Source organism: Mauremys reevesii, linkage group 4, assembly GCF_016161935.1.
Source record: "Mauremys reevesii isolate NIE-2019 linkage group 4, ASM1616193v1, whole genome shotgun sequence".
Lineage (NCBI taxonomy): Eukaryota > Metazoa > Chordata > Testudines > Geoemydidae > Mauremys > Mauremys reevesii.
Window position 1 is genome coordinate 141,974,844 of NC_052626.1, and position 17,278 is coordinate 141,992,121.

Here is a 17,278-nt window from a genome sequence, read left to right on the forward strand (position 1 = left end):
ACCATGCCTGCTGGATGGGGCTTTTTCCCGTCGCATCACCTGTTTGAATCATGGTCAAAAGTCTGGAAATCAGGTTGAGCTGTCTGCTGTTCGGTGACATGTGTGTGCAGGGGCTGTCTTCTGCCTAGAAGGACACAGTCACCACTAAAAGCATTGGGACCCTTTGAATCTCAGGAGAGAGCCAAATCTTTCCAAGTGCATATTTGGGTCCAGATAAACTCCGGCCGGTGTGCAGAATCAGTTGCGCATGCTGCCCTGGATTTGCGAGTCCTCCACTATGGGCTCTGGACCTGAGCTCCCACAATGGGAGTGGTGGTCTCTCCAGTCTCAACTCAAGGGGAGAGAAGCGGCCCGTGGGGATAGAAAACATCCCTTGCTTCTCTGCAATGATGGGCTCAGGAGAAGAACCTAGTAGAGAGTTTTTAAAACCAGCCTAAAAAGGATGGCTTGATTTTCAAAACTGCTGAGCAGCCGCTAGCTCCGGTGGACTGCTGGGGGAAGTCATAGGGTGCTCAGCATTTTGCAAAATGCAAGTCATTTATTTAGACATCTGTTTTTGCAAATCTTGGCCCCTGTGTAATGGTTGCAGTCCCTGGCTGTTGATCCAAATCACCTTTGCTGGACAAGAAAATGGATGCAGCATGCATGCGTATTTCCTCTTGTATACATTTATCTGGCTGTGATTGGTCATTGCTGAACATTAGCGGGGGGAGGGAGAGCTCAGTGGTTTGAGCATTGGCCTGCTAAACCCAGGGTTGTGAGTTCAATCCTTGAGGGGGCCATTTAGGGATCTGGGGTAAAAATCTGTCTGGGGATTGGTCCTGCTTTGAGCAGGAGGTTGGACTAGATGACCCCTTGAGGTCCCTTCCAACCCTGAGATACTATGACTCCAGGTCTGGGAAAAGAGGGTTATGGGCACTAGACCTGGCATGATAGGAAAGAGCAAGAACTTCCCAGACAGAACAGGGAGGATGCAGGAAATAACAGATCATCTCAGGCTTTGTCTCATCTCAGTGGGGGATTTATTAGGGCACCCATTTTGCAACTGTATACAACAGGGCTAGTCAATAGGACCGTGGGCCAGATCCCAATTGCCAGATGCTTTTGAACAGACTCCAAAATCTTCTTATTTACTTATTTTTTTATTCTTCTCTGGAGTTTGGACCTTGACCAAGAAATTTGGACCTTAACAAAAAATAGACAACCCCTCATACAAGTCATGAGGGACAGATGTAGCTGCAAATGAGTGGACTAGAGCTGTGGGGGAGACAGGCTGTGCGGGAGGAAGGGTGGAGTGAGTGGGAGACTGATTCTGGGTCAGGCAACGTGGAGGAGGGACAGGGTAAGAGATGAAAAATCTGCCTTTGTCAATCTCCATGGCAGACCTGTTCAGTCTCTCCCCAGGCCTCTGGGACAGAAGAGCGGGGGGGGAGAGAGGCGCGTGAGCGGCTAATGCTCTCTAGAGCTGGAATGTGCGAGCTGAGCAAGGGATTTTTCTGGCTTGACCGTGGTGAAAACAGCCCTGTGTGATCTCTCTGGCTCAGCTGCTATCTGCATCTGGGACAGCCGGCTGGCATGATGGCTTCAGCCGAGCAATCCCCTGTGCCCCTCCAACACCGCAACGTCTGCAGCCGCGTCATCCTCCTGGCCAGGAAGATCCACTCTGACGTGGCCAGCCTCCTGGAGTCTTATGTGAGTCTCCTCCTCCCAGGCCCATCCCTCCGCCGCTCGAACTGCGACATCGTGCCTGGCAGCCAAGCACAGCGGCACCTTGCTCTGCCACCAGCACTGCCTTTAAAAGCAAAGGGGGTGGCTCTAGTTTGAACTCCCTGCCTTGGGTTTGGGTGCATCTTCCCATACTTGATATGGATGCATGTTGGGTACAGGTTTATAATGAACGTGGGGAGGGAGCAGGGGGTATTCAGTCAATCAGCTCAGCCAGCGGATGGAACTTGCCAGGTGAGTAAAAGGGTCTTTGTGCAGCCTCATGAAGGTAGGGTGTAGACTGAATTCCTCCTGTGCTTTTCCCCCTCTCCCTGTTGGTAGGGAGATGAGTAACCAATGTCTCTTCCACCTGTTGCAGAGAATCCAGGCTCTTCTCCTTTGTCCTACTGTACCTCTAGTGCAGGTTCTGTTTTTTTCTAGCACCCCTGAAGCAGAAACAGAAACACAGCCGCCTCGAAGGTAGAACGTGACTGATGCTTGAGGGCATGCATCACGCACACCCTTCTGGGGATTGAACTACCGCCATAAAGATTGTTACGGCCTCACCCACACCTTCTGGATCAGGGACAGAGAGAATATGTAACACGTTCCCCCTGTGCAGCAGTTGAAGCTGTCTCCAATTGACCTATCTGTGGGCGGTGTAGGAATTCGGGCAGGGTATGGGTTAAAGTTCTTGCCCTTCACCCCAAAATGCAGTGGGAGGTTTGGTGGGAGGAGGGAAAGGACCTTGAGTTTGTCTTAACAGATGCTAGAACTTGGATGGGGAAAAAAGAGGGGAAGATGGGTGTTAATATTCAAGGTGCCTCGGGCATGGTGTCACCTTGTGGGCGCTGCTAGAAAAAGAAACAGAGCTGATGGTTCATGAAATCTGAGTCAGGTCCTGGATCTGCTTTCCACCAGCATATTGGTGATGTGGGTGGTACTATCACAAGAGCCCAGGGAGCACTGGGTGCCAAGCTCTGGAAAAGCCCTGCTATAAATTCCCCCAATCCTCTCACCTTTCTTGAATGCTCCTGACTCTTCATCAGAAAGCTTTCCAGCAGGGATTTTCTAGCCAGCTCTAGAGGCAGCTCCTGCAGAGCTCCTGCATTTTTGCTTTTCCATTGGTTTGGGGCTTGCTTAGGAGAGGAGTGACCCCTTAATTCATAGATTCCACCTCTGGAAGGGACCATGGTGATCATTTAGTCAGACTCCTGCAAAACACAGGCTGGAGGATTGCCCCAAAATCATTCCTGGAGCAGAGCTTTGAGAAAAACATCCAGTCTTGATTGTAAAACTGTCGGTGGTGGAGAATCCACCACAACCCTGGGTCAATTGTTCCGATGGGTAATTACTCTCATCAGTAAAAATGTTGTTCTTATTTCCAGCCTGAATCTGTACAGCTTCAACTTGCAGCCATTGGATTGTGTTAGACCTTTCTCTGCTAGATTTAAGAGCCCATTATTTAATCTTTGTTCCCCAGGTGCGTACTTATAGACGGTGATCAAGTCACCCCTTAACCTTCTTTTTGTTCAGCTAAATAGATTTTGCTCCTGGTGTCTCTCACTGTAAGGCAGGTTTTCCAATCCCTTCATCATTCTCACGGCTCTTCTCTAATCCTTCTCCAATTTATCAACATCCCTCTCGAATTGTGGGCTCTGGAACTGGACATGGTATTCCAGCAGTGATTGTACCAGTGTCAAACAGAGTTAAAATAACTCCTCTCCTCAAGTATCAGAGTTAGTCTGGATCTGTAAAAAGCGACAGAGTCGTGGGGCACCTTATAGACTAACAGACATATTGGAGCATAAGCTTTTGTCATGTGCTGAAGTGGGTATTTACCCGCGAAAGCTTATGCTCCAATATGTCTGTTAGTCTATAAGGTGCCCTAGGACTCTTTGCCCCTCTCCTCCAGAGTCCCCTTTGTGCATGTCAGGATTGCATTATCTCTTGTGGCCACAGTATCACCATGGGGGCTCATGTTCAGTTGATTATCCAACACCACCCCACAATTTTTTTTCAGAGGCCCCTATCCTGTGTGTGTGGCCAGTACCGCCATAGGCAGCACCTAGGGGCTGGCTTCTGTTTTTGCTGACAACGGGGCTTGAAACAGGGACTTCCAGAGCTAAACACGTGACCTGCTACATTTTCAGCTAAAGAACCAGCCTCGGTAGGTGGAGACTGTAGCAGACCCATCTCCTCGCTGGATCAAGGACATAGGGGGACACAACACTGGCCGGTAGCTACCCACTAGCTGTCCCAGCTAAGGGCTGACTGAGGCTAACGCAAAACAGCAGAAGCTAGGTCAGGGACAGGCTACCCTGTGACTGTCCCTTCTGGGGGGTTTGCTAGCAACAGTTTTGCTAACTCGTCTCCTCCTTGCTCATTTCTCCATTGTTCAGACAATGTGGAGCGGCCAAGGCCCAGGGTGGTGACAGTAGCAATCTAATAAAGCTTCCCCTTCCTTCCTTCCTTGGCCCTACCGTGGTCTGGCTTGGTGTACGAGTGATAAGTGACTGTGACGTTCCCCAGGGTACAATTTGGGCTGCTGGACAGTTATGTCCCCTCAATACTCCAGCCTGGGCTGCTTTTTATGCTGCTTTGCTGTGAGAACCGCCCCTCCAGGTCTGTTCACACCCAGCCTTTAGCGTGCACCATCACCCCCAGCTGTATTACATGAATGCTCTGGCCACCACTCATGAATTACATACAGGGCAACACCAGCCAGTTCCCAGTCACGGACCTTTCCCCAGAAATGTACGTCTTGTACAACCCAGCACCCTATGATACAAGCTCACAGAAAGGCCGACGTTTCATCAATGGACAATGATGTGCACAGACCCTGCTAGCTCAAGTGGAGGTTCCCAAACAGTTCAATCCAAACAACACTGGTTTAGTTAAAACAAGTTTATTAACTACAGAGAGAGAGAGAGATTTTCAGTGATTACAAGTAATGAGGCCTAGAAGTCAGAACTGGTTACAAAGAAAAAAAAAGATAAAACGCCAGCTTATACCTAACAAGCGAAGTGAACTTAAAACCAATGATTTTTCTCAGTATAAGCTGCCAGCAGTCTGGATTGGCTGAAGGCTGCTGGCTCTTCAAAACACCCATAGACTTGAACAGTAACTTTCAATTGACCCCTCCCCCAGTTCAAAGATGTTTCCTTTCTCTTTCAAGCTTTGTAGCTGTCCTGAGTAGAGACGAAGGCGGGGGGAGAGAATTGATTTGTGTTGTGTGTCCCCTCCATTCTTATACCCTTCTCCCCTCTTGGAGGATTACCTTTAACTGGGGTTCATGCAACAGGCAGTCTGTTTACACAGAAGCTCCCAGTTGTCCTATTGTCAATATGTAATGTTCTCGCTCACACCCTTCTTCCTGCCACAGAATGGCCATTTAACTAGGTGATTGTCCAATTGAAAATGCTGATACATGGCCGGGGTGGGGTACTAGTGTGTCTGTCTCTGAAGAACTGGTTTGGGCCTGCCTTTCTAACTCTGGAACATATCACAGCAATGTTACACAGGAGAATCTTATAACTTTACATACAATGTTGCCACACATTTTACCCTGACAATAATGTTCAGCTGATTATGAGTTTTTTGATGATACCTCACAAGGCATACTTTGTACAGAATTTATCATAGTCTTGTTAAAAGGGTGAACGTGGGGTACAGTCTGTCTCAGTGACACTGGGATTTCTCTTCTCCCTGGCATGGATTCTGGTTATCAGGAAAGGAGTGAGTGGTTAGGGTGGTGAGGGCAAGTGAATGGGTTTGGCTGCAGGGGCTGGTGAGGTGGAGTGGGTGGTTTTGGGGTGATGGCATGGGAGAAGGGGAGCTGATGAGGTGGAGAAGGGAGGGGAGTGGATGGGGCTAACAGGGGAGAGTGGGGGGATGATCTTTCTGTGACTGAACCTCCCCCCTCAGGTGGAGAGGCAGGGGCTGGACAGGACCATCAGCCTGGACTCGGTGGACGGCGTGCCAGCTGCAGCCATGGAGCAAGGGGGCGAGCTGACAGTGGCTGAGCGGTTGGGCGCCAACCTGCAGGCGTACCGGGCATTCCAGGTGCTGCTGGGCGAGGTCCTGGAAGAGCAGAGGTCTCACCTGACCCCGCTGGACACAGACTTCCACGCCTCCATCCAGTCCGTCCTGCTGCAGGTGGCGGCCCTGGCCTACCAGCTGGAGGAGCTGCTGGCGCTGCTGGGTCACGGCAGGCCAGCCTGGGAGGCAGCCGGCCCCGAGGACCCGGCCCATCGCAGCTTGTTCGAGATGAAGCTGCGGGGGCTGAAGGTGCTGCAGGAGCTGGCTCACTGGACTGTGCGGTCCGTGCGAGACCTGCGCCAGGTTGCCAAGCACAGCCAGGGCTCTGGCACTGCCCACGGGGGCCAGGCCCAGAAGGAATGAGGCCGCCTGCCTCCCTGCCACTGGGGTAGATGGGGCCTCCCCATCCCCCCTCCCTTCAGCAAGGCAAGAGCTGGTGGGGGGGAGGGGTCTCCAACCCAAGGGCCAGGTTTAGGCTCTGGCACAGGCAGACATCCTGCTCAGCCTCCCCCAGACAACATGGCCAGCTGGGCCAGAGGAGGGACCTATTCCCAAACCACCCAGCTGGCTTGGGGCGGGGGAGGGGGGCAGGCATCAAGCAGCCACTGGCCAGCGCCATAAGGGCTAATGGGCTGCTGTGGCAAGAGGTGGGATGGCCAGATGGGGGAGGGGGGCTCAAATCCCCGATGTGCCAGCTCTGGCCATTCCCCCCTCCTCTTTGGATAGGAAGGTGGGCTGGCGCTGGCGCTGGCTCTGGGGTGGCTCAGCCGAGGGCAGGGGAGTTGAGGGAAGGTGGGGGAAGAGTACGTGTGTGGCGAGAGGGGGACAGGAGGCGGCTCCCGACTCCCACTTCTCAGCTTAGAAGCTGATGGCCCCACTTGCTTGCTGTGGGGAGGGAGCTGTGACGCGTCTGGAGCCCAGAGCAGCTCCTGAGGGGTGGGGGCAGGGGCTGCCCTGCTGGGAAGAGGAGGCAGGGCCGCTGCAGGGATCCCCCACATGTCCCAACTCCGGGGGGTGGGAGTGGGGGAAATGTCTTCCAGGGCAGGGAGATGGAGATGGGGTGGGGGGCTTGTCTGAGACAGAGGGAGAAGGATAGAGGACTGGGGAGGAACCTGGAGCTGCTGCGGGGAGTCGTCCTACCCACCTCCCACCTGGTTTGAGGCCAGCTGAGGCCATCACCGAGTCCCCACCTAGCACCACGTGTCCCTTGCCCAGCCCTGAGATTACAGGAGCTCTGTTTGATGGTCTTGCTGAGCTCTTAAGGGAAGAAGGCCACACAAGCGCCTTCATCTCACCGCCCCCCCGCCCAACCATGGAGGTTGGGGTCTCCTCTCCCACCCCTCTCAGCCTTGGCTGCATTTAACCAGTGTGTTGGCGCTTGGCGAGCTACCCAGGAAGCAACAGCTCCTGCTTAAGAAGGGAGACGGGGGCCCAAGACCGGTGGCACTCCTGAGCTGGAGGCAATGTGCCACTGCACCAGATAGTCCATGAAACCCACTGGCTTGGTGAACCATGAGAACTGTCTGGCTAGGACCTTAAGCCCTTTCCAGACCCTGATCCCCATTTTCCAGGTGGGGAAATTGAGGCATGGCATTGAGCAAGGTCACACAAGAAGCTTGCATCAGCCACAGGAGGGGAGCTGAGATCTGCCCACCTGTCCTGCCCCTTAACCATGTGACCCACAAGACTGGACTGATTGATCTGGCTGCTTTGGGGTCAGACACTCCCACCTGGGAGCTCTGAACAGGGAGGAGCAACTGCCAGCATAGCCCTGCTGTGTCTGTTTGGGCAGCCCTCGGGTCCCAAAGTAGGTGTAGCCCTCAGTAATTCCACTGAGGCTCCCAGGAAAACTGTTCTCAGCCTATAAACACCCCCCCCCAAATACACACACCCTCCTGCATCTGCTTTGGAGACGGGACAAGAGCAGCCTCCCAATGTACAGAGAAGGCTCGACAAGCGAGTTCTGTTTTGTTTGCCCCACTTTTCCTGACTGCCTCCTTGAACGGATGGAGAACAGGGGTAGGAGCTGGCATGAGAGATCCAGATTAAGCACGAAAAGACGCGACTTTTATCCAGACTGTGGGGTTGGGTTTTTTTTAAGCATGCGTTTAACTCAAGCGCTTTGCAAGCAGGTGGGAGAGAAGAGCTCTGTTAAAAATAAATTCAGCTGAGGGCTGGAAATCCAAACCTGCGCCTTCCTTCCAGCTATCCTGCCCAACCAGGCACACAACTTTGATCCTGATATTTGGAAGGGAAAACACAACCAGAAAAATAAACGTTGAGTTGTTTCTTTATATGGAAAAGCAGCCCTTTCAGGCCTTTAAATCTATGTATCTAACAAAGGGTTTTTTCTAGTTTTCATCCCTTACAATGTGCTACCTACGTGTTTTTCTACAAAGAGGTAAAACAGACCATACCACCCTGCCACACATTCACTCGCCCACTCTCCTCTTCCTCCTCCTCCTCTCACCTTTAACCACTATCCTTCTACCGTGGCTGGGTTTGCACTATGGGGTTGAACTGTTCTATGAAATATTTTGACACGTGAGATGGTCTGGATCTGACTGGTTTTCGGCTTTTTGCTTTTGAAAAATGGGAAGGAATAATTTAATCTGTAACTGTGACTGGAGATATTTTAATACTGACCCATGAAACTCGGCACTCTGTAATTTTACAAGCTCACTCCACGATCTCTGCTTCTCCTAGAGGGGATCTTGGAGTGATTTGTTTTGGCCTGTAGGTGTTCTTATTTTTTCCTGAATGTAACAAACAGATTTAGAAAGAAATTGAACCTAAATGGCATATCATGATTTTGCTTTTTCACTCCCAAAAACGTTGCTTTACCAGTTTTTGTTAGAGACAGAGTACTTTTTTGTTTGTTTGGGGATTTGTTTAGTTTTTTTGGACACACACAATATTTTGGACTTAGCAGGAGTTGAAATGTTTAGTGTAGTTTGGGGAGATCATTGCTGTCAGCTGTTTCATACTGAGGAAATAAGACCTGGAACGTAGCAAATTAAACTTTTGGTGGCTTGGGGAAAGGAAGGTGGGGGAAATACAGGTGAGTGGGGTCTCATTACCGCCCCTGGACTGGAGTGCTGGTCTGTCTTAGCCCTCCATGTCCCCTGTCTACATGTGGGAGTGCAGAATATTCAGCCTAGAACAGTGGTTCCTTAACTTTTCCACCCTGCGCCATATTCTCAGGGGTTGCACTGCCCCATGATCACTGCCCTGGTGGGTGCTGGGGAAAAGACAAATATTTCTGCAGTGCAACCTCTCAAAACACTTTACAAATACAAGGAGTGAATCTGCTTCACAGGCCTGTCCAAGTATCACCCCATGGTTAATGGGGCAAACTGAGGCACGGAGGTTGGCAGTTGAGGCTGGTGAGCAACTCAGAGCTGGCACCAGAAGCAAACTCCTGCTTCTCAGCACTAACCGCTAGCCTGTGCTGCCTCCTGGATAGGGTTTGGCAGGACCTGTGCTGGCATCTGTGAGGGAGGGAGAGCTCAGTGGTTTGAGCATTGGCCTGCTAAACCCAGGGTTATGAGCTCACTCCTTGAGGGGGCCATTTGGGGCAAAAATCTGGCTGGGGTAGGAATTAGCAACCCTTCAGAAGTGCTGTGCCAAGTCTTCATTTATTCACTCTGATTTAAGTTCTCATGTGTCAGTAATACATTAACATTTTTAGAAGGTCTCTTTCTATAAGTCTATAATATATAACTAAACTATTGTATGTAAAGTAAATAAGGTTTTTTAAATATTTAAGAAGCTTCATTTAAAATTAAATTAAAATGCAGAGCCCCCCCAGACCAGTGGCCAGGACTCAGGCAGTGTGAGTGCCACTGACAATCAGCTTGTGTGCCGCCTTCGGCACCTGTGCCATAGGTTGCCTACTCCTGGTCTGGGGATTGGTCCTGCTTTGAGCAGGGGGTTGGACTAGATACCTCCTGAGGTCCCTTCTAACCCTGAGATTCTATGATTCTATCAGACCCTCCCTTAGCAAGGGGAGAACAGTAATTTAAAGGGACACATCCATATGTGTGAGCATTTATTTGATTAGCAAAAAACCATGCATGACCCAAGGAGGGGTTTGAGAGACAGGCGCACACACTCTGCTCTGTTGGGGAAGAGATATACGGGCAGGTGTATGGCAATGTAATTAGCTTTGAGCTGTTCCTCCCACCCCCAAATTACACCACAGCATCCATTTGTCTCTGCTGCCCACACACAAGAAAAAAACAACCAAACATAAAAGGAAGAGAAAGAAGTGAAAGCCCCGAAACTGCTTGGTTGGGTGAGCCTGGAACATTAACCCTTAGAGTGCTGCAGTTTGGCACCTTGCTCCTCAGGCTTGCTAATTCCCCCCCCCCCCTCCCCCGAGCAGGGCCCATGTCTCCCATCATCCCCTGTTGCAAACTGCCCCCTTCCCATTAAGCCACCATAGCTGGTTCCCATCTGCCCCAAGCTGATGACTCTTCTTTTACTGGCCACTTCCGCCCCACCATTACCTCCTCCGGTTATCAGCAAGCAAGTGAAAATCCTTCTGTTCCCCACCACCCAAAATGCAACCTCCATCACAGCCCCTAACCCCCTCCTCTCCCCAGCACTGTCCCAATCTTCCTGCAAACCACTGATGAGTAACCCTGATCCCCCCACCCCCACCATCCCACAATCTCCCCCCAGCTGCCAAATCCACTCACTTTTCCTCCATCTGGAACCTCAGCATTGCTGTAAGGGTCTGCAGGCTCAGCCCTGCCCCACAGCAGAGGCTTGTGGGCAGCTGCTGGGCAGCACGGCAGCCCCAAGATGGTGAAGTGTTGAGCCGGGGTGAAGGTCTCTGGACAGGCTCAGAATCCCCTAGAGGCCATTCTGGGCTGGTGGGGGAGGGCAGGATCCCCACAGGGCCAACGCTCACTGGTTTCATTACGCTATTTAGTACGTTCATCAAGGCCCAGTTCCGGGAGGCCCACGAGTCCCCGAGATTCTCAGCTTTCCTTTTTTAATCACGTTTTTAATGACATTTAATAACAAATCCCTCAAAACATTATTTTAATCAATCTCATGATTTTTGATCCTGGGATCCATATGTACATGTGGCCCCTTCCCCTTTAAGAGGTAGATTTCCTTACTGCCAGACACCTACTTTCCTTTGTCCCCATTGGTGGGTGGAACAGTGCCCCCCTTTGGCTACACATAGGAACTCCCTTCCAGTTCATAGGGGGTTCCTAGGGCTGTTCTAGACAGATGGGGCTTCTCTTAAAGGTGCCACTACCGTCCCCGGGTGCATCAGAGAGCTGCCTGAGCACAACCTGCAACACTAATACATTCATGTGATTAAAAGCTACTGCTCCCCCAGCCTTGCCACGCCCCGTACCCCTCACCCAGGAGGTGTGAGCCTCACCCCAGGGAGAGTCCTTGGCCCAGTTCCCAGGCTCTCAAGCTGAGCTAGTCCCAAGAGGCATTGTGGTGGATCCGTAGCTCCCTTGCTCTTCCGCTAGACAGCTGGAGGGTTGTACCTCCTGGTACCCCCTGTTCTTGTACCTCCGGGTGCCATAGACAGCCCCCGCGATAGCCGCCGCCAGGACAAGCGTCAAGGCCACTGAGATGCCAGCCACAGCGCCCCCCGTGGGCCCCGCGCTGGACTGAGCCTGGAAGAGCTGGGCCATCTCCCTCTCATCGGTGACGTTGGCTGACCGCCAGTGTCCACTGCTCTGCAGCTTCACCCAGGCCTGGCTGCCCTCCCCCAGTACCAGGATGGTCTCGGCCGTGCTGGCATTGGGGGACGGCTGGCGGAGGAAGGGCGGGAGCTTGATGGGAGCCAGCTGCTGGGCAAAGAGGCTCCCAGCCTGAAGGCAGTAGAGGATCTGGCAGCCATCGCTCAGATAGGCTTTGTGTTGGCTGTACCCCTGGGGACACTTCATGGGGTAGGCGGTGTCAGAGTCCTGGTAGAAGAAATCCTGGAGGAGCCCAGGGCTCTGTCCCTTCAGGGGCCCGGCCAAGGGGTTGCCGGCCTGGCAGCTGAAGAAGCCGCCGAAAGGCAGGCCGAAGCGGGCGCCCATCTCATAGTCGTCGCTCACGCACACCTTCAGCCCGTCAAAGAGCGAGAGCGGGTAGAAGTAGGGCGGGCAGGCGTGGGCCCCGGTGAGCGGGTTCTCCTCCCCGGCGCTGTACAGCCCCCCAAAGAGGAAGCCTGAGCCCTGAGGCACAGGGCCGGTGGCGGCGCACCAGTGGGCCGTGAAGCGCACGGTGGTGGAGTAGTAGTGGACGCCGCACTCCTTATGGCAGCAGGAGAAGAAGAGCCAGCAGGAGTGGCACTGCTCGTGGCACTCAGCTCGGGGTTTGCTGGCCGTGCGCTCCTCGCTGTGCAGCGGGACGGGTGTGAAGCCGGCCGGGCAGGAGAAGCCCCCCGTCAGCGGGTTCTGGGTGCGGTACGGCTGGCACATCTCCTCCCCATCCTGGCCTGACACCCCGCGGCATTTCTGGAAGACACCCCCGAAGGTGAAGTTGGTGCTGGCCCCCAGGCACGAGCCATCATCCACGTTGGCCTGGAAATTGAAGTTGCTGGCGTCAGCCTTGACGCAGCCCGGGTGGGTGTTGATGGCGTAATAAAGATGAATGGCCTTGTCCACCACAGCTGCTACCCTCTTGGTTGTGGGTGCCGGCAGCTCCGGCAGGGCCTCCGGGCTGATGAAGAAGGGCAGGGGCAGGCCGGCCTTGCTGATGGCCACCAGGTGGTTGGGGATACCTTCCTGCCACTTCTGGAGCGTGATGCCTGGGTAGAAGGGCACGCTGCCCCGGCTCTCGATGCGCGAGTCCACCGTGTTCTCCAGATAGCTCTTGGTCAGCTCGTCTTGGACCTGTGCGGCGGCGCCAATCCCCACGTTGACCTTGCCGAAGAAGGTGGCGGAGGCCGAGGCGGTGATGCTCGCCTTCTCGGCCACCTTGTCCTGCAGGAAGATCAGTTTGACCTGGTCCTCCTGGATCAGGCTGGCTCCGGCCTCCAGCCTGGTCAGGACGTGGGTGCCATAGTTCAGGACTAGCAGCTCAGCGAGGTACGCGGCCGTCTGGCTCTGGTTGTTCTCCAGCTGGTTGCCGATGGCCAGGAGCTCGTGCCGGAAGCTGGGGTGGAGGGTGAAGGCAGGCTGGGCCTTCACCGAGTAGATGTGGTGCCGCACTTGCACCCGGGTGGTGACCGTCTGGTCGTAGACATTGTGGGTCTTGGTCTCCTGGCTCCCGGAAGAGAACTTTCCATTGAGGATGCCCAGGAAGGAGGCCTCGGCATTGATGGAGCGGGCAAAGGCGTCGGTGTAGGAGAGCCAGTTCTCGATCAGCTCGGCGTTCACCTCCACCCTGCTCTCCCGGAGCGGCACCACCTCCACCTCATCCGGCAGCAGGTACTCACCGTCCTCTGTGGTGCGGCACTGCGAGTAGTTGAGGCTCATCACTCGCCCCACCTCCACATTGCGCAGGTTGTCCCAGCCCCCGCCTGGCAGCACCTCCAGCACGCTGACGTTCAGGGCCCTCTTGCAAGCTTGGAAGCCGGGCTCCAAGGCGCCCGTCCCAGCTGCCATCAGCAGAGCCCAGAGCCAAGGCACCATGGCTGTGCCGTCCTGGAGCCAAGCTTCCTTCAATGGGACGCGGCCCCTGCTCTTCTTTCTGCCCTCTCCTGGCTCCTCTCTCTCCCAGATGCTAGCTTGACTCTTTCCCCAGTGAGGTTCCTTTTCCAGGAAGTCTCTGATTTTTAAATGTGCACCAAAAAAAAAAAAAAAGAGGAACACTTAGATTGTCCAATGGCCTTCGTGGAGGCGAGGCCTCTGTGCGAGCCCTGAGCTAAGTCACCGGAGTCATCATCTGACTTACCCTCCCGACAAAAGAGGAAGAGAAACCTACCCTTGAAAAGTTCCCCAGCCAAAACACAACCACCTCTGCACCCCCAACACACACCCACACACTCCTCTGCCTGTCTACACTCATCAGCCCTGCCACAAATGCTTTCAGAAAGTTCCCCGCAGCACCATCCCCTGGAAAGCAGATGAAAATAGGCTGGCGTCAGCACTTGGAATTTCCAGCCCCTATCACAGGCCAGTTGAAACCTGCCTGTGGCTGGGACACAGAGAAAAGGGGATTCCCTGCCTGCTGCAAACTCAGCCTGCCTTGGTTCGTCCAGCGGAGGAATTTCCCTAGGCTGAAGAGGCCCCGTGCCAGAGCAAAACTGAAAGAGTTGCAGTGTGGAGCAGCCAGGCCTGGAGCAGGAAGACCTAGAGCTGTGGGTTTGGGAAGCAGAGGGTGGGGAGGCATCTGGCAGCCCCTTGCTGATGTCAGCTGATGGGGAGGGGAGGATGGAGTGGGCGGGGCGGGGAGCTCCTGTAGGGCTGCCGGGGGTGGGAGGGAGATGGGAAAGTGGTGTGATGTTGCAGCCTCAGGGCTTAGTTCTCCACTGCCTTGCTCTGACCCTCCCCATTGGGGCAGTGCCCCAGCTCTCCGACACCTCAAGCACAGTGCGCCCTGGGCTCTGCCTGTGGAGGGGTTGAGCCCCAAAGGCTGATCCCTAAAGGGACGTGGATAACTGGCAAAATTCCACCCTTCTCCTGGGCTGAGCGTGGGTAAAAGAGGGGTCCCGGGGAGCAGCCCTCCTGCTCAGTAATGTCTCCTATGGCTGTCCAGAGTGACACACACATTTTCTTTGTTCCCCTTTCCCCCCACCAGCTGCCTCTTCTTGGCTGACAATCAAGGCCTGGCCCGGAGGCCGTGGGCTGTGCCTTGGTGTGAAACAGCAGCTCGGTTTCCTTGCACACAGCTGCATGGGGCAGCGGGCAAGAGGCCCTGGGGCCTGGGCCAGAGAGGAAGAACGCGGTGCAGATGATTGCTGGGGAGGTGGGCGCTGAGGGGCAGCAAGGCAGAAGGGGCGCGTTGCAGACTGGCGCGTGAGCCTGGGCCCTAGGACAGCCATTGGCAGGGGATTTCTCTGCCTTGCTGATCTACTCCACGGCTCTGCTGGTGTCCCCAAGCCAGACCCGCAGCCCCCTGCTATCCCAGCCCTGGGCTCTCCACACACACAGCTCTAACGGTGCCCCTCAATCCTGACCCACAGCCCCTGCTATCCCAGCCCTGGGCTCTCCACACACACAGCTCTAACGGTGTCCCTCAATCCCGACCCGCAGCCCCTGCTATCCCAGCCCCGGGCTCTCCACACACAGCTCTAACGGTGCCCCTCAATCCCGACCCACAGCCCCTGCTATCCCAGCCCTGGGCTCTCCTCACACACAGCTCTAACGGTGCCCCTCAATCCTGACCCGCAGCCCCCTGCTATCCCAGCCCTGGGCTATCCCCACACACAGCTCTAACGGTGCCCCTCAATCCCGCCCCACAGCCCCTGCTATCCCAGCCCTGGGCTCTCCTCACACACAGCTCTAACGGTGCCCCTCAATCCTGACCCGCAGCCCCCTGCTATCCCAGCCCTGGGCTATCCCCACACACAGCTCTAACGGTGCCCCTCAATCCCGACCCACAGCCCCTGCTATCCCAGCCCTGGGCTCTCCTCACACACAGCTCTAACAGTGCCCCACAATCCCGACCCACAGCCTCCTGCTGGCCCAGGTCCAGGCTCCCTGCCCACAGCTCTAACAAAGCCTCAGCTGGGGCCCACACCCCAATCAGGCCGGGGCTGGCTTAATGAGGGCCCAGCTGGCCCTTATTAGAGGGCTGGGGGCAGAAGCACAGAGAGACTCTCTCTAGCTTTGAGAGGGAGGGACCTGGCTGCAGGGAGCTGAGAGAAGATACCCGGAGTGGAGCAGGGTTGGGGGAAGGCCATGGGAGCTGGGGAGCTCTGGCCTGGAAACCCCCCAGGCTGTGGCCTGGTGGAAGGACAATTAGGTACTGGGGTTGCAGGGGGCAGCAGGTCCCAAACCCCCCTTGCCTATGATGAGTGGCTTTTAGCCTAGAGAGCAGGGGCTAGATGGTGACTGGCAGTAGCCCATGACTGAGGCAAGGTGGGGATAGAGGGTTGGGGGTTCCCCTGGGTGGGAAGATCCTGAGACTGGGGGGGGGTATTGCTAGGGGGCAGCACCCCAAAGGCAAGGGGTCCTGGGTGGGACATGGGGGGGGGGCAGTGGCAGAGGGAGACCGGCCTGCAGAGGGTGCTCTGGAGGCTGGAAATGCTAATTCCCTGAGACAACCAGCAGGAGGCGCTGCAGGGGTGAGTCCTGCACCATCACAGTCCCCGTTCCCAGCTCTGACACCACAGAGCCTTGCCTGTGTTCCCATTCCTATTCCTCCCTTAGCAAAACATGATTCCAATTCCCCCCGCCACACACACTTCCTGATTGACTGCAGACTATCAAGTAAAACTTGAGTCTGCTTAGCTATACCTTAACCAATCATTTTTATTGAAATTTAACTAACCAATCCGAATATAATTGTTTTGATAATCATGTTACAGTACATCCCACCACCTTAATTGGTTTACACCCAACAAAATTAATTAACAGCAGACAGAAACAATCACAGAACCAGGCAGAGATTATACAGACAAACAATAGAGAAGTGGAGACTAGTGATAGAACAAAGAAATGAGGATTTCACACCCCAGCTATTGGTGAGTTCTTGCCAGACAGGACGCTATCAAACTACGTTTTCTTTAAATCTTCTAGGCTCTTCCCTTTCTCTGGAGGTGATCAATCGAATCACCTTTCTAACAGCCCCAGATTGCCTTATTTCAATGTGACTAGTTTGAAATGTGAGGATGTGACCATACGTTTCCCAGCTTATGGCTGCCCCTGCTGCTTAGCCAACGGCCTTGGCTTAAGAACAGGGCCTCAGACGGTCACAGTAAGAAAAGGCCCTTACACAGGCAGACAATGACTTTAATTTGTGTTTTGTACCCCTATAACTAGCAAAGTGATAAGAATACACCTACATTCTTAAAGTCTAGGCCTTTACAGGCAGGCCTGAATATCCATATCCTAACATGGTAGCGTAGCCTTGTTCTTACACTTTTCAGTGCTTGTCTGGCTCCTGCTGCCAGGAGAGTCTTATTGGCTGGAACTGAGAAAAGTTGAGGAAAGGTGGTGAGTGCAGCCCTCAGTCCCGAGGGGGAAAGTCCTTCCGAGAGCCTCAGGTCAGCAACATCCTCTGCAGGCTAAGTGGCTTTGTGGATAAGATGTGGCCCAGCTGTGGTACAAGAATTGTCCAAACTCTGATGAGCAACTATGGTGTGTCTGAGCCACATCACTGCACCTGACCCTACTCAGCTTTCGTTAAAAGACATTTGAAGGCAAAAGGGGGTTTAACTGGAGATTTGTGTGTGCTCATGCGTAGGTGTGAAGGGGGTGTGTGTGTCTAAAATGAAGCTTCCAACAGAAAAGTAAAACTCAGGACCAGATCCTCAGCTGGTGTAAATCAACATAGTTCCACTGCAGCTCAGTTGCAATGAATCCAACAAACTTCACTGATTGACACCATCTGGGATCTGGCTCATTGACGCCGGTGGAGCTACGGCCAATTGACACCAGCTGGGATCTGGCCCATTGAC

General features: G+C 54.0%; 2 protein-coding genes across 4 annotated transcripts; one reads left to right on the forward strand and one right to left on the reverse strand.

Moving 5' to 3' along the window:
- Nucleotides 1-1,571: 1,571 nt before the first annotated feature.
- On the forward strand, nt 1,572-6,743 carry CNTF (ciliary neurotrophic factor). 2 transcript variants are annotated; one of them, XM_039533497.1, is made up of 2 exons: nt 1,572-1,692; nt 5,632-6,743. In XM_039533497.1, exons 1-2 carry the CDS (start codon nt 1,576-1,578, stop codon nt 6,106-6,108), a joined length of 594 nt encoding a protein of 197 aa, XP_039389431.1. In that variant the 5' UTR covers nt 1,572-1,575; the 3' UTR covers nt 6,109-6,743. The 2 variants fall into 2 exon arrangements, with proteins under 2 accessions (XP_039389431.1, XP_039389432.1); XM_039533498.1 differs by lacking the exon at nt 1,572-1,692 and adding an exon at nt 1,747-1,959.
- A 3,040-nt stretch (nt 6,744-9,783) lies between these two features.
- LOC120405447 (macrophage-expressed gene 1 protein-like) lies at nt 9,784-16,846 on the reverse strand. 2 transcript variants are annotated; one of them, XM_039539118.1, is made up of 2 exons: nt 16,739-16,846; nt 9,784-13,482 (listed from the first exon to the last, which is right to left on the reverse strand). In XM_039539118.1, the coding sequence occupies exon 2, from the start codon at nt 13,344-13,346 to the stop codon at nt 11,184-11,186; it is 2,163 nt and encodes a 720-aa protein (XP_039395052.1). In that variant the 5' UTR covers nt 13,347-13,482; nt 16,739-16,846; the 3' UTR covers nt 9,784-11,183. The 2 variants fall into 2 exon arrangements, with proteins under 2 accessions (XP_039395052.1, XP_039395053.1); XM_039539119.1 differs by having other exon boundaries at nt 16,664-16,798.
- Nucleotides 16,847-17,278: the final 432 nt, after the last annotated feature.